General features: G+C 41.3%; 1 protein-coding gene across 2 annotated transcripts in view; it reads right to left on the bottom strand.

Moving 5' to 3' along the window:
- The window catches only part of RAB11FIP4 (RAB11 family interacting protein 4), a 130,383-nt gene that overhangs the window by 78,348 nt on the left and 38,405 nt on the right, over positions 1 to 13,630 (bottom strand). For both annotated transcript variants that reach the window (XM_005230706.4, XM_027777260.2), the window contains exon 2: positions 8,352 to 8,439. In XM_005230706.4, the coding sequence (XP_005230763.1) occupies positions 8,352 to 8,439 (88 nt within the window). The remainder of the gene's footprint in view (positions 1 to 8,351; positions 8,440 to 13,630) is intronic.

The following is a 13,630-nucleotide window of genomic DNA, read 5'->3' as shown; positions in this document are numbered from 1 at the left end:
ATAATTTACTGGCTGATAGAGGCAAGGTGTTAAACTTGTTTGCCGAGAGAAGGCATCTTTCTACATAACTTGCCCTGCCTGTGACTCTCGCATTTCCCACCCAGCCACAATCCTTTTCTTTCTCTTGGTTTTATCATTGTGTCAGAGCCTGTGCTAGACTGAGGTCATTCTCTAGTCCTCTTACAGAGCAGAATTCAATCTACTGTTTGTACCTTTTGACGTTAATAACCAAAGCTTATTACTCAAACTGCATTATGCCAGCACCCACTGTGACAGTCTTTACATGTATGAACTGCTTACTTTGCTAAAAGGCTTTGCACGATAAGGAGTACCTACTCAATAAAATGAGTTATTTCCAGCAAAAAAGAAAATAAATGCCAAGTGCTATACAGCAATGGATGCAGATTAGTGTAATGAAGGAGACCTGTTTACACAGTTCTAAAAATTCCCAACAATGATATCTTCAGCCATAATTTCAAGCCTTGTTTTCCTAATTCAGTGTTACTAACAACAGTGCTTCTAGCTAAAGACCTCTAACAGTCAATCTTCATGTAAGCCTATTTGGTGAGAAATTATCACCTTCCCCAACTTTTTTCTTTGGTGGGGAAAAGTCACAAAGGCTGTGGGTCTTCAAAGAAGAATTTAACTGCCCAAAACAAGGGCAGTCAGAAACCTTTCTGCCTTGCCTTCTTTTGAAATGCCAGCAAGACTGATCTGTTAGAGTTGGAGTCACAAATGGTTCCTACATCTCCAGGGTCTGAAATCTAGCATTTGGCTGCAAGGTCTTGTGTCCCCTCTTTGCTGTTCAATTCTTACCTAAGATTATTCCTGTTTACATTCTTTAATTTTCCTTATTCATTAAGGCATACCCCTTCATGACAGCCCCTGGACATTTAAATTCAAGCCTATCATTTATTCAGTAAAAACACTGGGGAGAAAAGCATTGTCTCCTTTGTACCTAACCTACTTGGGGCAGCCCTTAGATCTTCATGAAAACAACCTGGCACAGGCTTTTATGTTCTGATCCAGAACCACAGAAGCTTATCAAGCATCTGACCCATTTCCAGAACATCACCAGGCATTTAATCCAATTTGTTTACCTAGCTGCACAGCTTAAAATGGCAAATGAAGCCAAATTTTGTGTTTATTGAAGTCATAGACCAAGTTTCCATTGGCACTGACAGACTCGGGATGTAGTTTCATCTGAGACTATCTCCTCCTGCAGAAGTGACTTTTTGGTGGGAAGATGTTTGAATGTGCAGCAACCAGAGGTTTGTCTAGCATGCAAACTGGCGTGACAGCCTGGAAGTCTTCATCCTGCAGGGAAGATCTGCATGTTATTATACTCCATAAAAAGGGAAGGAGAGAAGGAAATGCTGAGAAGCCATTTTCCTCTAAGATTACTAAAACACATCATTGCTACCTTGTGGACATATGAACCTGTTCCAACATCCATCACATCAATGGAAAGACAGCCACTGGCTTCAAGAATCTTAGGATTGTGCCACTGGTTTTAGTTCTGTTAAGAACTGTTTAAAGAGTAAATTCTCTATCGCTTTTTTTCCCTGTGAAGACACAAATCAGAATCTCATACCTCTGGGGGACTGTGATGCTGGTCTTTTCTTTGGGCCATCCCTTATCACCAGGAAGGTGGGGTTTGGCACACTGCTGGAAAATGCAGCAGCTTTCTTGGTGCTTTTCTGCAACAGGGCTAATATATCTCACCTTTCGCTCCCCTTATCTAAATGATAATTTGGATTTTCCAAGTACTCCATGAGTACATGAGGGGAATAATATAAAGAAGGACACTGGAAGGTCTCAAATACTGTGCATATGTCTGTTTATTACCAGAATATATGTTGGCTTGCAGCCTGGGAAATGCCAGTGAGCTAAATTAGCATGTCACAGTTCAGACAGAAAATAACGAAAAATCAAAGTTTACTCTGGCAAATCTTAGTATGGAAATATGAAGGTACCAAACAACAATTTGTACAGGGAGCAGTCTAGTCTGGCACACAGGGTATTCTCTGCTACCAGTACGCCTCTTGAGAAGAAACATTCTTGCCTAGGCTTGCAGAACTGCCATGATGGATATTTCACGCTGTGCAGCAGTATGCACCCAAGGCTAGAATCTGTCCATAAATAACCCATTGCAAATAAGCAAAGGAATACTTCCTGGCTACTTTAAGGACCTTCTGCACTAAGATGTCCCATTACTGCTATAACTTCATTTTCCAGGAAATGGTAAAACCAAAAGCTACTTACATGGCTGATTAGAGTTATTTCATTTGGATGTCTACTTTTATCATAAGATATTAATGTGCTCAATGTTCTCTCTTCCCTTGCTAGGGTTGGAAAAATTTCCTCATCTAGATTTTTGGGCAGCACTTGCCAAGGAGACTTAGCTGCACTGCAATCATTGTGAGGCAGCAGATAGAAGCTAAGAGCTAACCCAGGAATTGTTTCAAGTCCTTGTCTATTTACTGCTGCAGTTCTGCAAAATTAAAAAAAAAAAAGAAAAAGAAAAAGAAAAAAAAATCTTCCTTTTTGGAGGAACGCTCTGCTAAAAGGCTGTACATTATATAAATCACTGTGCAGGGTAACACAGATCAGGAACAACCTTATATCTGGAGAAAGAACTTAACTATGAGATTATGAAATGAGAGTGGCCAGAAGCTGCTGAATTCTCTTCTCCGGCTGAAGACATCTGATGAGCCAGCACCGAGGCAGTTAGTTTGTGCCACTCAGAAGACTGACACATCGATGTGTATGAGTACTTACCTGATAAAACGCTAAATCACTCTCTAGTCTGGTCTGTCAAAATTATCCGAGTTAAAACCTATTTATCCTAATATTAAAAATGCATAAGTAAACACAGTTCATTCGGCCAGAACTGGGTTAGGAAGTAGCATATGAACTTGGAATTATTTGCATTTTGCAGGACAAAGTAAAGTAAAATGACAAGTGACCTGTCCCTGGTCAGAAGTCTGCTGCAGAAGAAGAATTCTAAGTGGCACCAAAATCAGTGGGTCACGTATCCCTTCTCTTTGTGAAAAGAGCCAGCTAAAATACTTCCTTTCTTGAAAATACCTGCCTAAGACTCGTAAACTCTCGAAACGGTGCTGGCTGTCCAGAGGCAGGACAGGATCACCTTTAGTCCTCAGCAAAGACAATGAAAGTGTTTTACGAAAAAGTTACTGAAGGAGAAGACATGAACCTTTAACTTGTTTCAATTCACTCATGATGCCAGACATGACTTATGAGATCATTTTACAAATTTACCTTCAGTTACATTTTTAAAAAATTGGTTGTCACACCCTAACAAACCCTGAATTTGCAGACAGACATTCTGGCCACATACAAACACAACTGTATCAAAGCTATTTCCTGCAAATGCTCCAAGGAGGAGATTTAACCCCTACTGCGTCAGGCAATTTTCACAGGCAATTAAGCAATTTTAATACTATAGGAAATCAAACCTAGGTACCTAATTGAATGTAGTTGGTTCCTGGCACTTTTCCTAAGAGTAATAGCTTTTTACTTTTATCTACCCTTGGATCATTAATGGTGTATTAGACTCATTTATGGTTTCAGGCTGTATTTAGTAAAATCTAGTCGAGTCTTACAAAACTCTGAAGTACTTTTAAGTGTAACCAACTTCAGTTCATTAAACAGCTAGAGTGTAATTTACAACAGGAGAGCTCAGCTCTTCACATTTACGTGACAGTCCTTGTCCTTGGAACCATCCCAAGTACCACTCCTATCAGTAAGTTATTCTTGCAAGAATGGATAGATTCATCCACTCATCTCCAGTTATGGTGTACTGTGAAGTCTGAGATCTATAGGTACGAGCCTAAATGGATATATCAAGACTCTTGAGCTTTTCTGCAGTGCTTTACTGAAATTCCTGTGCTAGTGCAGCTACCCTGGTCTTAGGTATTGGTATATATTGCAAATATTGGTGTCCAGATAACTTGTCACAATCTGAGCTACCAGAACAGCCAACTTCCCTTTTTCAACATTTCTTTAAAGGTCTGGGAAAATCTGTATTCTTGGAATTTTCATCAAAATTGCTAGGAATTCATGGAGAAACATATCTACTTTTTTAACTTTTATCTGCTCACATGAAGACTGCTTCTAGAAGCTTTCCAGCCAACTACAGTTATTAGATGCCAAAAGATCCAGGAAAGCACAGAGATGGATTTTTGAAGGCACACAATGGTCTGTGTCATTATTTTGAAGATTCAAAGTTTGCCATTGCTACAGGTGGGGAAGCGTATAAATTCACAGCCATGCTTCTTCCAAACCATTAATAAATATGAAAGAGCTCCTGTAACTTTCCATTTTCAAATATTGTAACAGAGCATAACTTAAATGTCCTTAAGCTTCTACAAGATGAGGAAAAGACCCTCTTGCTCCAGGAGAAAAACAGGCTGTGTGATTTCATCTGAAAAACCAGTAATTCTTCTAGAGCACAAAGATTCACTGTTGCAGAAATGCTCTGTGCTAACATGGCTCCGTCTCCCCATTATGAAAGCCATTACCCTCCAATCAGTACACAGTGGTCAGTGGTGTTTTCAAGGTTAAAATATTCTATAAAGTCAGAATACATTTGCCTTTATCTTTTAATTCTGTATTAATTTGTATCTGCTGTACCCTCTCATCTCTGTGGGCTGCAACACCAAGGTCACTAGGGGGAGCTCATCCTTTATTTGTCAGGATTTGGGTTTTTTTAGTGGAATATCAAACCAGAGAGGCTATCGGAAAGACAACAGAAATCTTAAAATAGAAGGAACAGGTCAGACTTAATTAGAGCCTGCTAAACATACCAGGAGCCTGGTCCTGCAAACATGTCTGGCTGTGGAACCTACCAGCCTGCACAGCACATTAGAAGTAACAGTTCCACTCAAACCTTTAAGTATTACAACTGGCAGAAAATATTTATTGGATTAGTACAATAAATTCAGCACAGCAAAACCAGTTATTGGCTCTACTGAGCAAACAGTAATGGATCCCACGCTGACCCTGCTGAAATCAATGGGAATTCAGCCTTTGAGTGATGTTCTGGCTGCTCTCAAAGTCTCTAAGCAGTGCCACTTAGGCTACACTGGTTTTTGACACAGCTGCTAGGTAAGAGGGTACAGGTGTTATTTCATGGCAATTGCTCTCCAGACACAGTTATTAGAAATAAAGCCAAAGCCATGCAGTGAGTAGATAGTGAGGGCAGCTTCAGCAGGACTAAAACCTTCATATTCTGGCATTCCAATTAAATTGCTGCAAAGCTTTAAGTTTGATGGCAAGCCTGTCCCTGGTTCTGGCAGAGCCTAATTGCTTGGGGAAAGCAGCAGGGGCTCAGCACAGATGCTGAGGCAAAGTCTTTTAATCCACAAAGGACCAGCAAAAAGCAGCAGAGCTTTCCATAAACAGAAAGCACCCTGCCTGTCTAGTATTCCACCCCAGAGACACAGTGGGAATGAGTTCCTCCAGCACACTTTTCCCCTCTAGCATAGATACCGCTGCTTGAAAAAGTCCCCTTTATCACTTCCAAAGGTGCCAGCTGTTAATAAGACTCCTCAGCACATCCTTCCCCACAGTTCCTGCTACTCAGCAGTTGAAGAAGATTAATTGTCTTTTCCACCCGATAGTCCCAGCAGCTGGTGTGCAGGTACATGACTCATGTGTCATGAGGTTTATCCAGCTCAGAAGCACTAAGGAGGAGGCAAGGCTTGATGTCCACTTACAAAGGAACACAACACTTCATTTGTACCATGCAAGAGTGAACAATGCCCTGGTTTATGGAGGACAGAGGCCAAGCCAGAGATTTTAGATCCAGGGTTTAGAGTTTCTCCTTGCAGCAAGAGCTGCAACCAACCAGTTACAGAGCAGACACTGAACACTAATGTTTGGGATTTTTTCAGGTTCTAAAATTTAGGGGTTTGCTAAGATCCATACCTGGATCTGAAATGTTCAAATCAATGTCATCAGAGGTCAGTTCTTTACCACTGAGATTTGAATCTTTTGTTCTAGATGCTTCAAACCTCATGGTTTAAACAAATTCAAGGCACTAAACTACAAAAAAACCCACCACCTTGGCACTACATCATCTCTGTGCGGCAAAAAATTTCTTCAGCATACTATAAAGGCAAGCATCTATGAGACAAATTAATCTGAAGTCTCATAAATAAATAAGGCAAGGCATTAGGATAGTAAAGCTTGAATTTAAATATTTGGCTTCCAGTGCTAAGAATAACTCAGCTTCATATGCCATTACTGAAAAAAACCCACTGGATTTATAGTAGGATCTCATTTTGCTCTATTAATCTGATTGCCCCAAGTAATTGCAATAGGCTGAGATGTCAAAGTATCATATTTATAATCTGTTGCTGCCAAGACAAATTACTTTCATTTGATAACAAGCCTGCTGCTACCCCTGGAATGTGACTGCACTGAAGTGAGAGGTAACAACATGGTGGAGGCTTTCCATTGTGAAAGGTAGACATACCTGTTCTGAACTTTCATGTGACCCAATTTAATTTTTAAGAAAAATATGGCTGGTAGCTAAAGACCAATAAAGCTTCCATGCTGTGAGATGAGCAACAGAATCAGCTTTTCTAAAGAAATGCTGTGAAAGCATGCATAATAACGTCTTATCAGAAACAGATACAACTGCTCCTGCGATTATACACGCTTGGCACTGACACTATGTAAGTGTTGACAATGCTAATGATGTGCTGAGAGCTCTAGGTGATGCTGCAGAATTGGATGTTTTCTCTGTAACTGTTCACATATACATACAAATAACCATCAAGCATATGATTTGGACCCTACCTATAATATACTCCACATAAGGGCTTTAAGCTATTCATAAACTTGGAGTACAAGGTATTTCAAAAAAGTTTGATTTGGTCACATCTTTGCAGGACTAGACCTTAGGATATGAATACATCAAACAGTTCCCACAAGGTGAGCAAGGATGAAAGCTCCCAAGGCATCATCACCCCCCAATGTGTCAATAAGCACATGCTGCACATCACAGTAAAGGAAATGCAGCTGCCCACTCCTTCACTGAGGGTACTGCCCACTACGAACAATGTAGAGAGCACAGTTATTAGAGATGTTCTTCTGGGTCACATCTACCCTTTCCTGATGCATTTGTGCACATCTTTAGACTGTGAATTACAGAGGACTACCAGGTGACTTACAGAGCTTGTGTCTTACTTAACCCAGAATCCAGTTTGCTACAGCATTTCCTGGACAAGGAAAACCTCTAGTACAGACTTAAGTGTCCACACACTAATGTATTAACTTTCCTTCTGGGCTTTCTATTGCCTTCTTTTTAAACACATCAGTGCCACCTTGGAAGGTGTCTCCATGAACATGGACTAAGAACAGCTTCTCACTGTTTTATTTTACATAATTATACACTGTCCTCGGCTGCCATAAGCTTTAATGAAAATTGCTGTGGTGTTATGTTCTTGCATCATTATGGCTTCGTAATAATCTCATTGCAGCAGACTCTCCAGAGACTTCTCCTGGAATCACACTATGATCACTTTGACATTCATCCTATCTCTGAAGTGAAGCCTCTGGGCTGTGACAGTACTCTGGCACTTTACTAAGGACATACTACGTGTCTGGAAAAGGACAGGATGGATTATTTTGCTATGAGAAGCTAGAAAACTAATCAGCAGCAAAACAGCTAAAGTCCCTTTTCACTGTTTGCTTCACTGCCCTTTGGCTAAGCTATAAAGCATAATAATGTCTATGTTTTCTGTCAAGGACTGTGTTTCCTTGCAAAGGAGATTGTTTGATCCACCTGGTTTCTACCTTCAGAGCTTGCATGGCCAACCTGTAATTAACACTTTTCATTCCAATACATTCCCCAAGTACTTTGAAAACATGAATTAACTATACCTTGCAGACATCTCAAGAGTATAATAGGCTTAAATTTCCTAGTAGAGAAACTAAAGCCCAAGGGCTCTCTAACTTCCTTGGGTAAATCAACAGCAAAACCAGATGAGAACCTGGAAGTACCAGACTTGGGTACTGCCTGCTAACCACAAAGCTACTCTTCTGCTACTTTTGTCTTTAAAACACATCACCTCTGTTCTGAAAAACTAACAGTAAACCAATACACACGCATCTGCAGATGCAGGAACACCAGCACTGCTCACCACTGATAAACAAGACGCACAAAAAGGAAAAATACACTTGTTCTGTTCCCAGGGTTATCCTACTGTCACTACAAATAACCAGTCAAAAGAGACGATGTCTTTGCTGATTACATTTTCTGCAACCAGAGAAACATTAGTGGAACTGAAGTGGATTATTTTTAAGAAATATGCACATACCTTTGATAGCAAAAACACCATGACAGAAGTCCTTAAAATTGATTCTTCCCAAATCATTTGGGTCCAAGCACTTTGCCAGTTTTTCCACCTAGAAGAAAAGATCATAAAATACGTGTTGAGCTTGGTGCATCATCTGTTGCTCAGTTGGTTTATATCTTCTACAGAAGACCCCAAGTGGAAGAATACCTGTAACATTCACTTGAATCAGCCAATAGATCGATCTGCAAGGAGAAATTAGATCTTATAGTTAGATTATTTGGTACTAAGGCACATGCTCTTACCAAAACTTCTGCAGCTGGGACATGCTAATACCCTCCTATGTAGATCTCAAGAGCTTAAGCTCTTATTAATAAGGGATGAAACTGTGACCTAGCCTTTCATCTTAGAGCAGGGTGCTAACAGAATCTCCCTCCCTTGGAGCTCTTGCTGTATATGCAGCTCATAAGAACTTAAAACCTTTCTGGTCTCCATGCCTCTTATCAAAAGTTATCAGGGAAGGAGAAAGATCAGACAAAGATGTATGCAACCCACAGTAGCCTCATTCCCTGAAGAATACAGACTCTAAGAGAGAAAATTCATTGGGCACTTGGAATCACACAAAACTTCCTTGCCGCAGCAGAGAATGTAAGTTTTGTACAGGAAAATGGAAGTATATTAACAGCACAGAAAGATTCTTGTGATAAGACACAGAACAGTTCTTTTCTGTACAGTATGCAAACAAGCAATGTACTTACTGCTTATAATCTCAGCTTCACAGTTTAGCTTTTCTGATCACTACTCATCATAAAATGAGATTACATTGAATTTAAACACACTCACCAAACTGGCATTTGCCCCAAAGAAGGTCTGGCATATTTTTCAGGAGGGTTTTGGGGAAGAGGGAGAAAAGCAGTCTAGACTGGAGAGGCTGTTGTGTGTTGTGCTGTCTAGAATAAAGAGAAACAAAACAGCTGAAGAAGAATAAGCAGAGAGGCAGAACAGTCCAGGGAGGTGGGCACAGTGCTCTGACACCCCAGATAGCTGTTCTCCTTGGTGATAAATATGTTGGATGACATTGTATAAGTCCACTCACATCCCTGTGCTTTTGCCTGTTGTACCCAGCTGGTACCCTCACTGAAGCAGAGGCAGCCACTTGCTGCTCGTAAGCAAGCTCACAGTCAGCTACAGCACAACTCTGACCTTGATCTGGGCCCTCCAGACACCCTGGAGTATGAACAAGGTGAGTGTAGGAGGCAAGGACAGCAGGCACGTAGGATGCTGCACAATCCTGGCGACTACAGTGTGAGCTCAGATATGTCAGTCTGAGCAGCAACAAAAGCCCAGCTGGAAAGATATGCAGCAAATGAATCCAGATGACCCAGTTTCTCAGTTTTCTGGTGTGTTTTTTTTTTTTTTTAAACACGCTAGCAAAACCCTAGCAGTTTCTTAAAGCCCTGCAGATAATGCACTAATGTGTGCGCATGACACTTCTTTCTTCAGATTCCCTCAGTGCTTATAAATTACCCCTGTGCCAATAAATGCCATGATCAGCCAAAGGCCTCATTTAGAACAAGCAAGTCTGAATGAGAAAATGATACAAATTTTACCCACATATAAATCCTGTGTTGACTGAGAAAGAAACAATTTGATCCTTACATCAAATCCTCTCCCCTCTCCTTTTCTGAGAAAAAAAAAACCAGCTCATGTAGGCAGGGAAAATAAGGAACAGTATGATGAGTTCAGAGCCCGTGACAAGTTAGAGATCTTCTTAAAACTTTCTTATTTCAGAAGGCTTCAACAACTCCAGTCCTGCCAGCCAGGCAGCAGAACCCAGCTGCCAGCTATCATGCAACTCATGATCGGATTCCTACATCTAGTATCACAAGCGATTACTGTAGACCCACTAATTTGTAGCAGGAGAAGACCTGTATCTGTGTCCAAAACAGCCACTTCACCAGAAACTGTAGTGTGTGTTTAGTGCATACAGCACTAACTCAAAATCCTTACTGAAATCAATTAAGTAGAGGCATGCTTGACACAGGAAAGCTGGGTCAGTGTTACCCCTGCTCACCTTCACAAACAATATAGATGCTATAAAAAGATGAAGCAGTGGCAGAAATTCCTTTCTTCGAACTATTTTTGGGTGCATTCAAAGCAGTATAATCAAACAGGCCGTTGATGCTGGGAGCAGCAAGATTTTACTGCTGAAAATCTTCCTGACCACTGTAGTAGCTTACAGTATGTGGCAGATGCGTCAGCTGGTGTAACTCAGCCTGGCTCCAGAGGCTTTGATGGAGACCCTGGTGTGGCCAATGTCCCCTCACAGATACAGCAATAAAATCTAACCAGACACCAGTCTTCTAGGTTACAGTATCAGCCTGTAACTCTCTTTGACAAAGGGCAAGCTCCCATCATCATAAGTAAATACTATTCAGATACTTGCACGGTTGCTTTAGAGAATCCTGTTTCCTGTAGGTCTCTTGCTAAGAGGCAACAAATAGTGTTTTAGGTTTTAATGTACAGATTGATGCAGCCAGCTGGGAAGCCTCTACACTATTTAATATTGTGCTACAACACAGCAGTGTCACTGGGTGTTCCCAGTGAATCTGGCACATTCAGTTTATTTCTCAAAGTTGATCCAATTATTTTAGTCAACCAGTTGTTCAGCCATAAAAAAAATCACATTTTAAAAATAAAATTAAGTAAGATGTTATATGCCTGGGTGTGTGTACTATGGAAGAACAGAGAATACGTTCACATCTAGGTCTAAGCAATGCCTTAAAAGTAAATTAAATTATCACCTGAGCAAAGTGCTTCAGTTTCCCTGAAATCTAATTTTGCAGGTTTTCAATTAGGTTTTATAATGCAAATAACTGAATTCTTCTGTGCAAGAGATGATGAAGAATTTACAGAACAGCCTGATGGAACTAATGCCACCAGTGCTCACATCTTCAGCCAGCACTAATCAACACAGCTCTCAGCAGAGGTCAGGGGCTACAAGGATTTCTATCAACTGGGTTACATTTAGATGGATACTTGCATAGAGTTTGTGCATTATCATACATACGTGTATTGTACATAAATCCCTGCATATTTGCACAGACTTTTGAGCCTGTAGTGCACTTGAGCATGCAGTTCTACCAGTAGCTTTCTGAGATAAGGCAAGAAGCTCTTCCTAGTTAATTCCAGACTGAAGGCATTACTTAGAATTAAGCTCAATTTCAAGCTGTGGCCAAATAGACTATTCCATCACAGCTACCCCTAAATCTTCTCTGCTGTCTATACCGTGTCAACCATCTTTCTGCTTTACTTTGTAGAGAAATAATGTCCTACCCTCCTCCTTCTCAGAAAGGGTTGGCTTCCAGCAATTAATCAGTAGTCGTAATGCTTATTTATTGCCTCAGGAAACACTAAAGGCTTGTCAGCCTAACTACCAGGCTGCATGACATCGAAGCCTTTTTTTTTTGCAGTCAACAACCCCCTGGGCTTACAGCTATGGCTAGCAAAAAAGGATGCAGCAGCCTTTCAGCCCAGTTAATGGAATAGGCAATGCAGCCCGTTTTTGTACATGTGGAATACACGGGCTACACCAGTCCTGGGCACAGCCAGATTCTGGAGCCCCCGGCATCGCCAGGCACTGCTGGGCTCTGCCTCCTCTGCTGATCCCGTTGCAAGGGACACGGCACTGCAAAACCAACTGATGGCAAAATTCAGTGCTGAAATGAGCATGTGATTGTTGTGATACCTGCAGGCAGCATAAGGAATACCAAGTGCTCCAGAGCTTAACATCATAAGCCATCACAATGAGCTAGAGACAGTGTTTTGGGCTAGGGACAGCCGCTTTTCTCTGCATTGCTACACAAAGCAGTCCCCCACCATGTGGGACAGCACAAACAAGGTCTGGATTGCAAACTAGTTCTTCATTGTAGGATGAGGACAAGGACAGAAAATATTAGCTGCAGGCTCAATAATCCAGCCAGTTCTTTTGGCAGCTGCAAGGATCTCTCTAATGAACCCTTCAGCAGATATCCAATAGTCTCAGAGAGAAGACATAAATCATTTTTGCTTTGGGAAACAATCAGAGAAAACCAAACTCTCTGTCCCTATTGTTTAAATTGCTTGGATGAATGAATGAATTATCCTTTCAATGCAGACATATTTCCCCATTGTAATAACAGGTCACTTCAGCCTGTTATTACACAGCACATTTGCCTCCTCTCTGTTGGGTTCCCCAGCTACACTGACTGCTGCAGAGACGTGTTTGCCCCCTGCTGCTTTCAGACACATAAGAGTAGGACAGGAGCATTTTTAAAGAGTCTCTACAATGAAAATAAAGGGACAAGTTCAGTGTGAAGAAACCATTTTGAAATCAAAACTCACCAAGGCAAAGATGCATATTAATGAGGAGGAATTAGTAGTACAAAGCAGCAGACATTATTAAAGTGAAGCAGAATATTCTTCCACCAGAGAGCCTCTGGTTTGAAATAGATATTCTAGATGCAACACGGAGGTGAACGGCTGAGGCTTTGTGGCACACGCTGTAGGTAAGCAGCCTGGCTTAGGTCAGGAACCAGGAAGGGCTGGTTTCTCAGCTCCAAGGCTACGAGTAAATGATTTACAACCCAGCTCTGTATAGAGACTGAACACAGCAGACAGGCTCAGTAGGAAATCTGTCATACTAAACCCTACCCAGGAAAGGAGACAGAGAGGAACTGAGTCGAAAGGCTTAACACTTAGACACCTAGGCTGCTGCAGAACCAGCTGGTTGCCAGAAGTGATAACATGGCTGAGTCCAGACACAGGAGGAGAGGTGAAATCCTGGCAGCAGCGAAGCCAAGGCAGAAACCCACAGTCAGTCCTAGGGTCGCTCAAAAATTTACCTGCAAGGGTTTTAAATCCAGCATGCACTGAGGTATTTTTGTGCCTGCAGATACAGTCAGCTGTGCTCTCCTTTGCTCATTTCCTTCAACGGGCATTTCAGACGGTGTCCTGCCACACAACCCTGAAGTCTGAAGTTTTCCGAAGACCTAGTGTTTGTACTGAATTCAAAGTGTCCTAAAAATTACAAGGGAAGAAGGGCATTTTTCTCTGAACTTCATCTAGTCATTTTGTTTTAACTCATAAAAAAAAAACGAGGGAAGCAGGCAAAGGCAATGAGCTTGCGGAAATATTATAATCTTTTTGATTTTGGTGCCATCTGGGTTATGAAGAAAAGATTTCAGTTTTGCCAAAACCACCTAACGCATCAACTAGGAAATGCATTTCCTCAGTTTCTTCTGCCCAAAGTTTCTCGCTATGTT

This window comes from Falco peregrinus, chromosome 2, assembly GCF_023634155.1.
Source record: "Falco peregrinus isolate bFalPer1 chromosome 2, bFalPer1.pri, whole genome shotgun sequence".
Taxonomy (NCBI): Eukaryota; Metazoa; Chordata; class Aves; order Falconiformes; family Falconidae; genus Falco; species Falco peregrinus.
The sequence above is the reverse complement of the archived record's forward strand: the minus strand, read 5'-3'. Positions and strand labels throughout refer to the sequence as shown.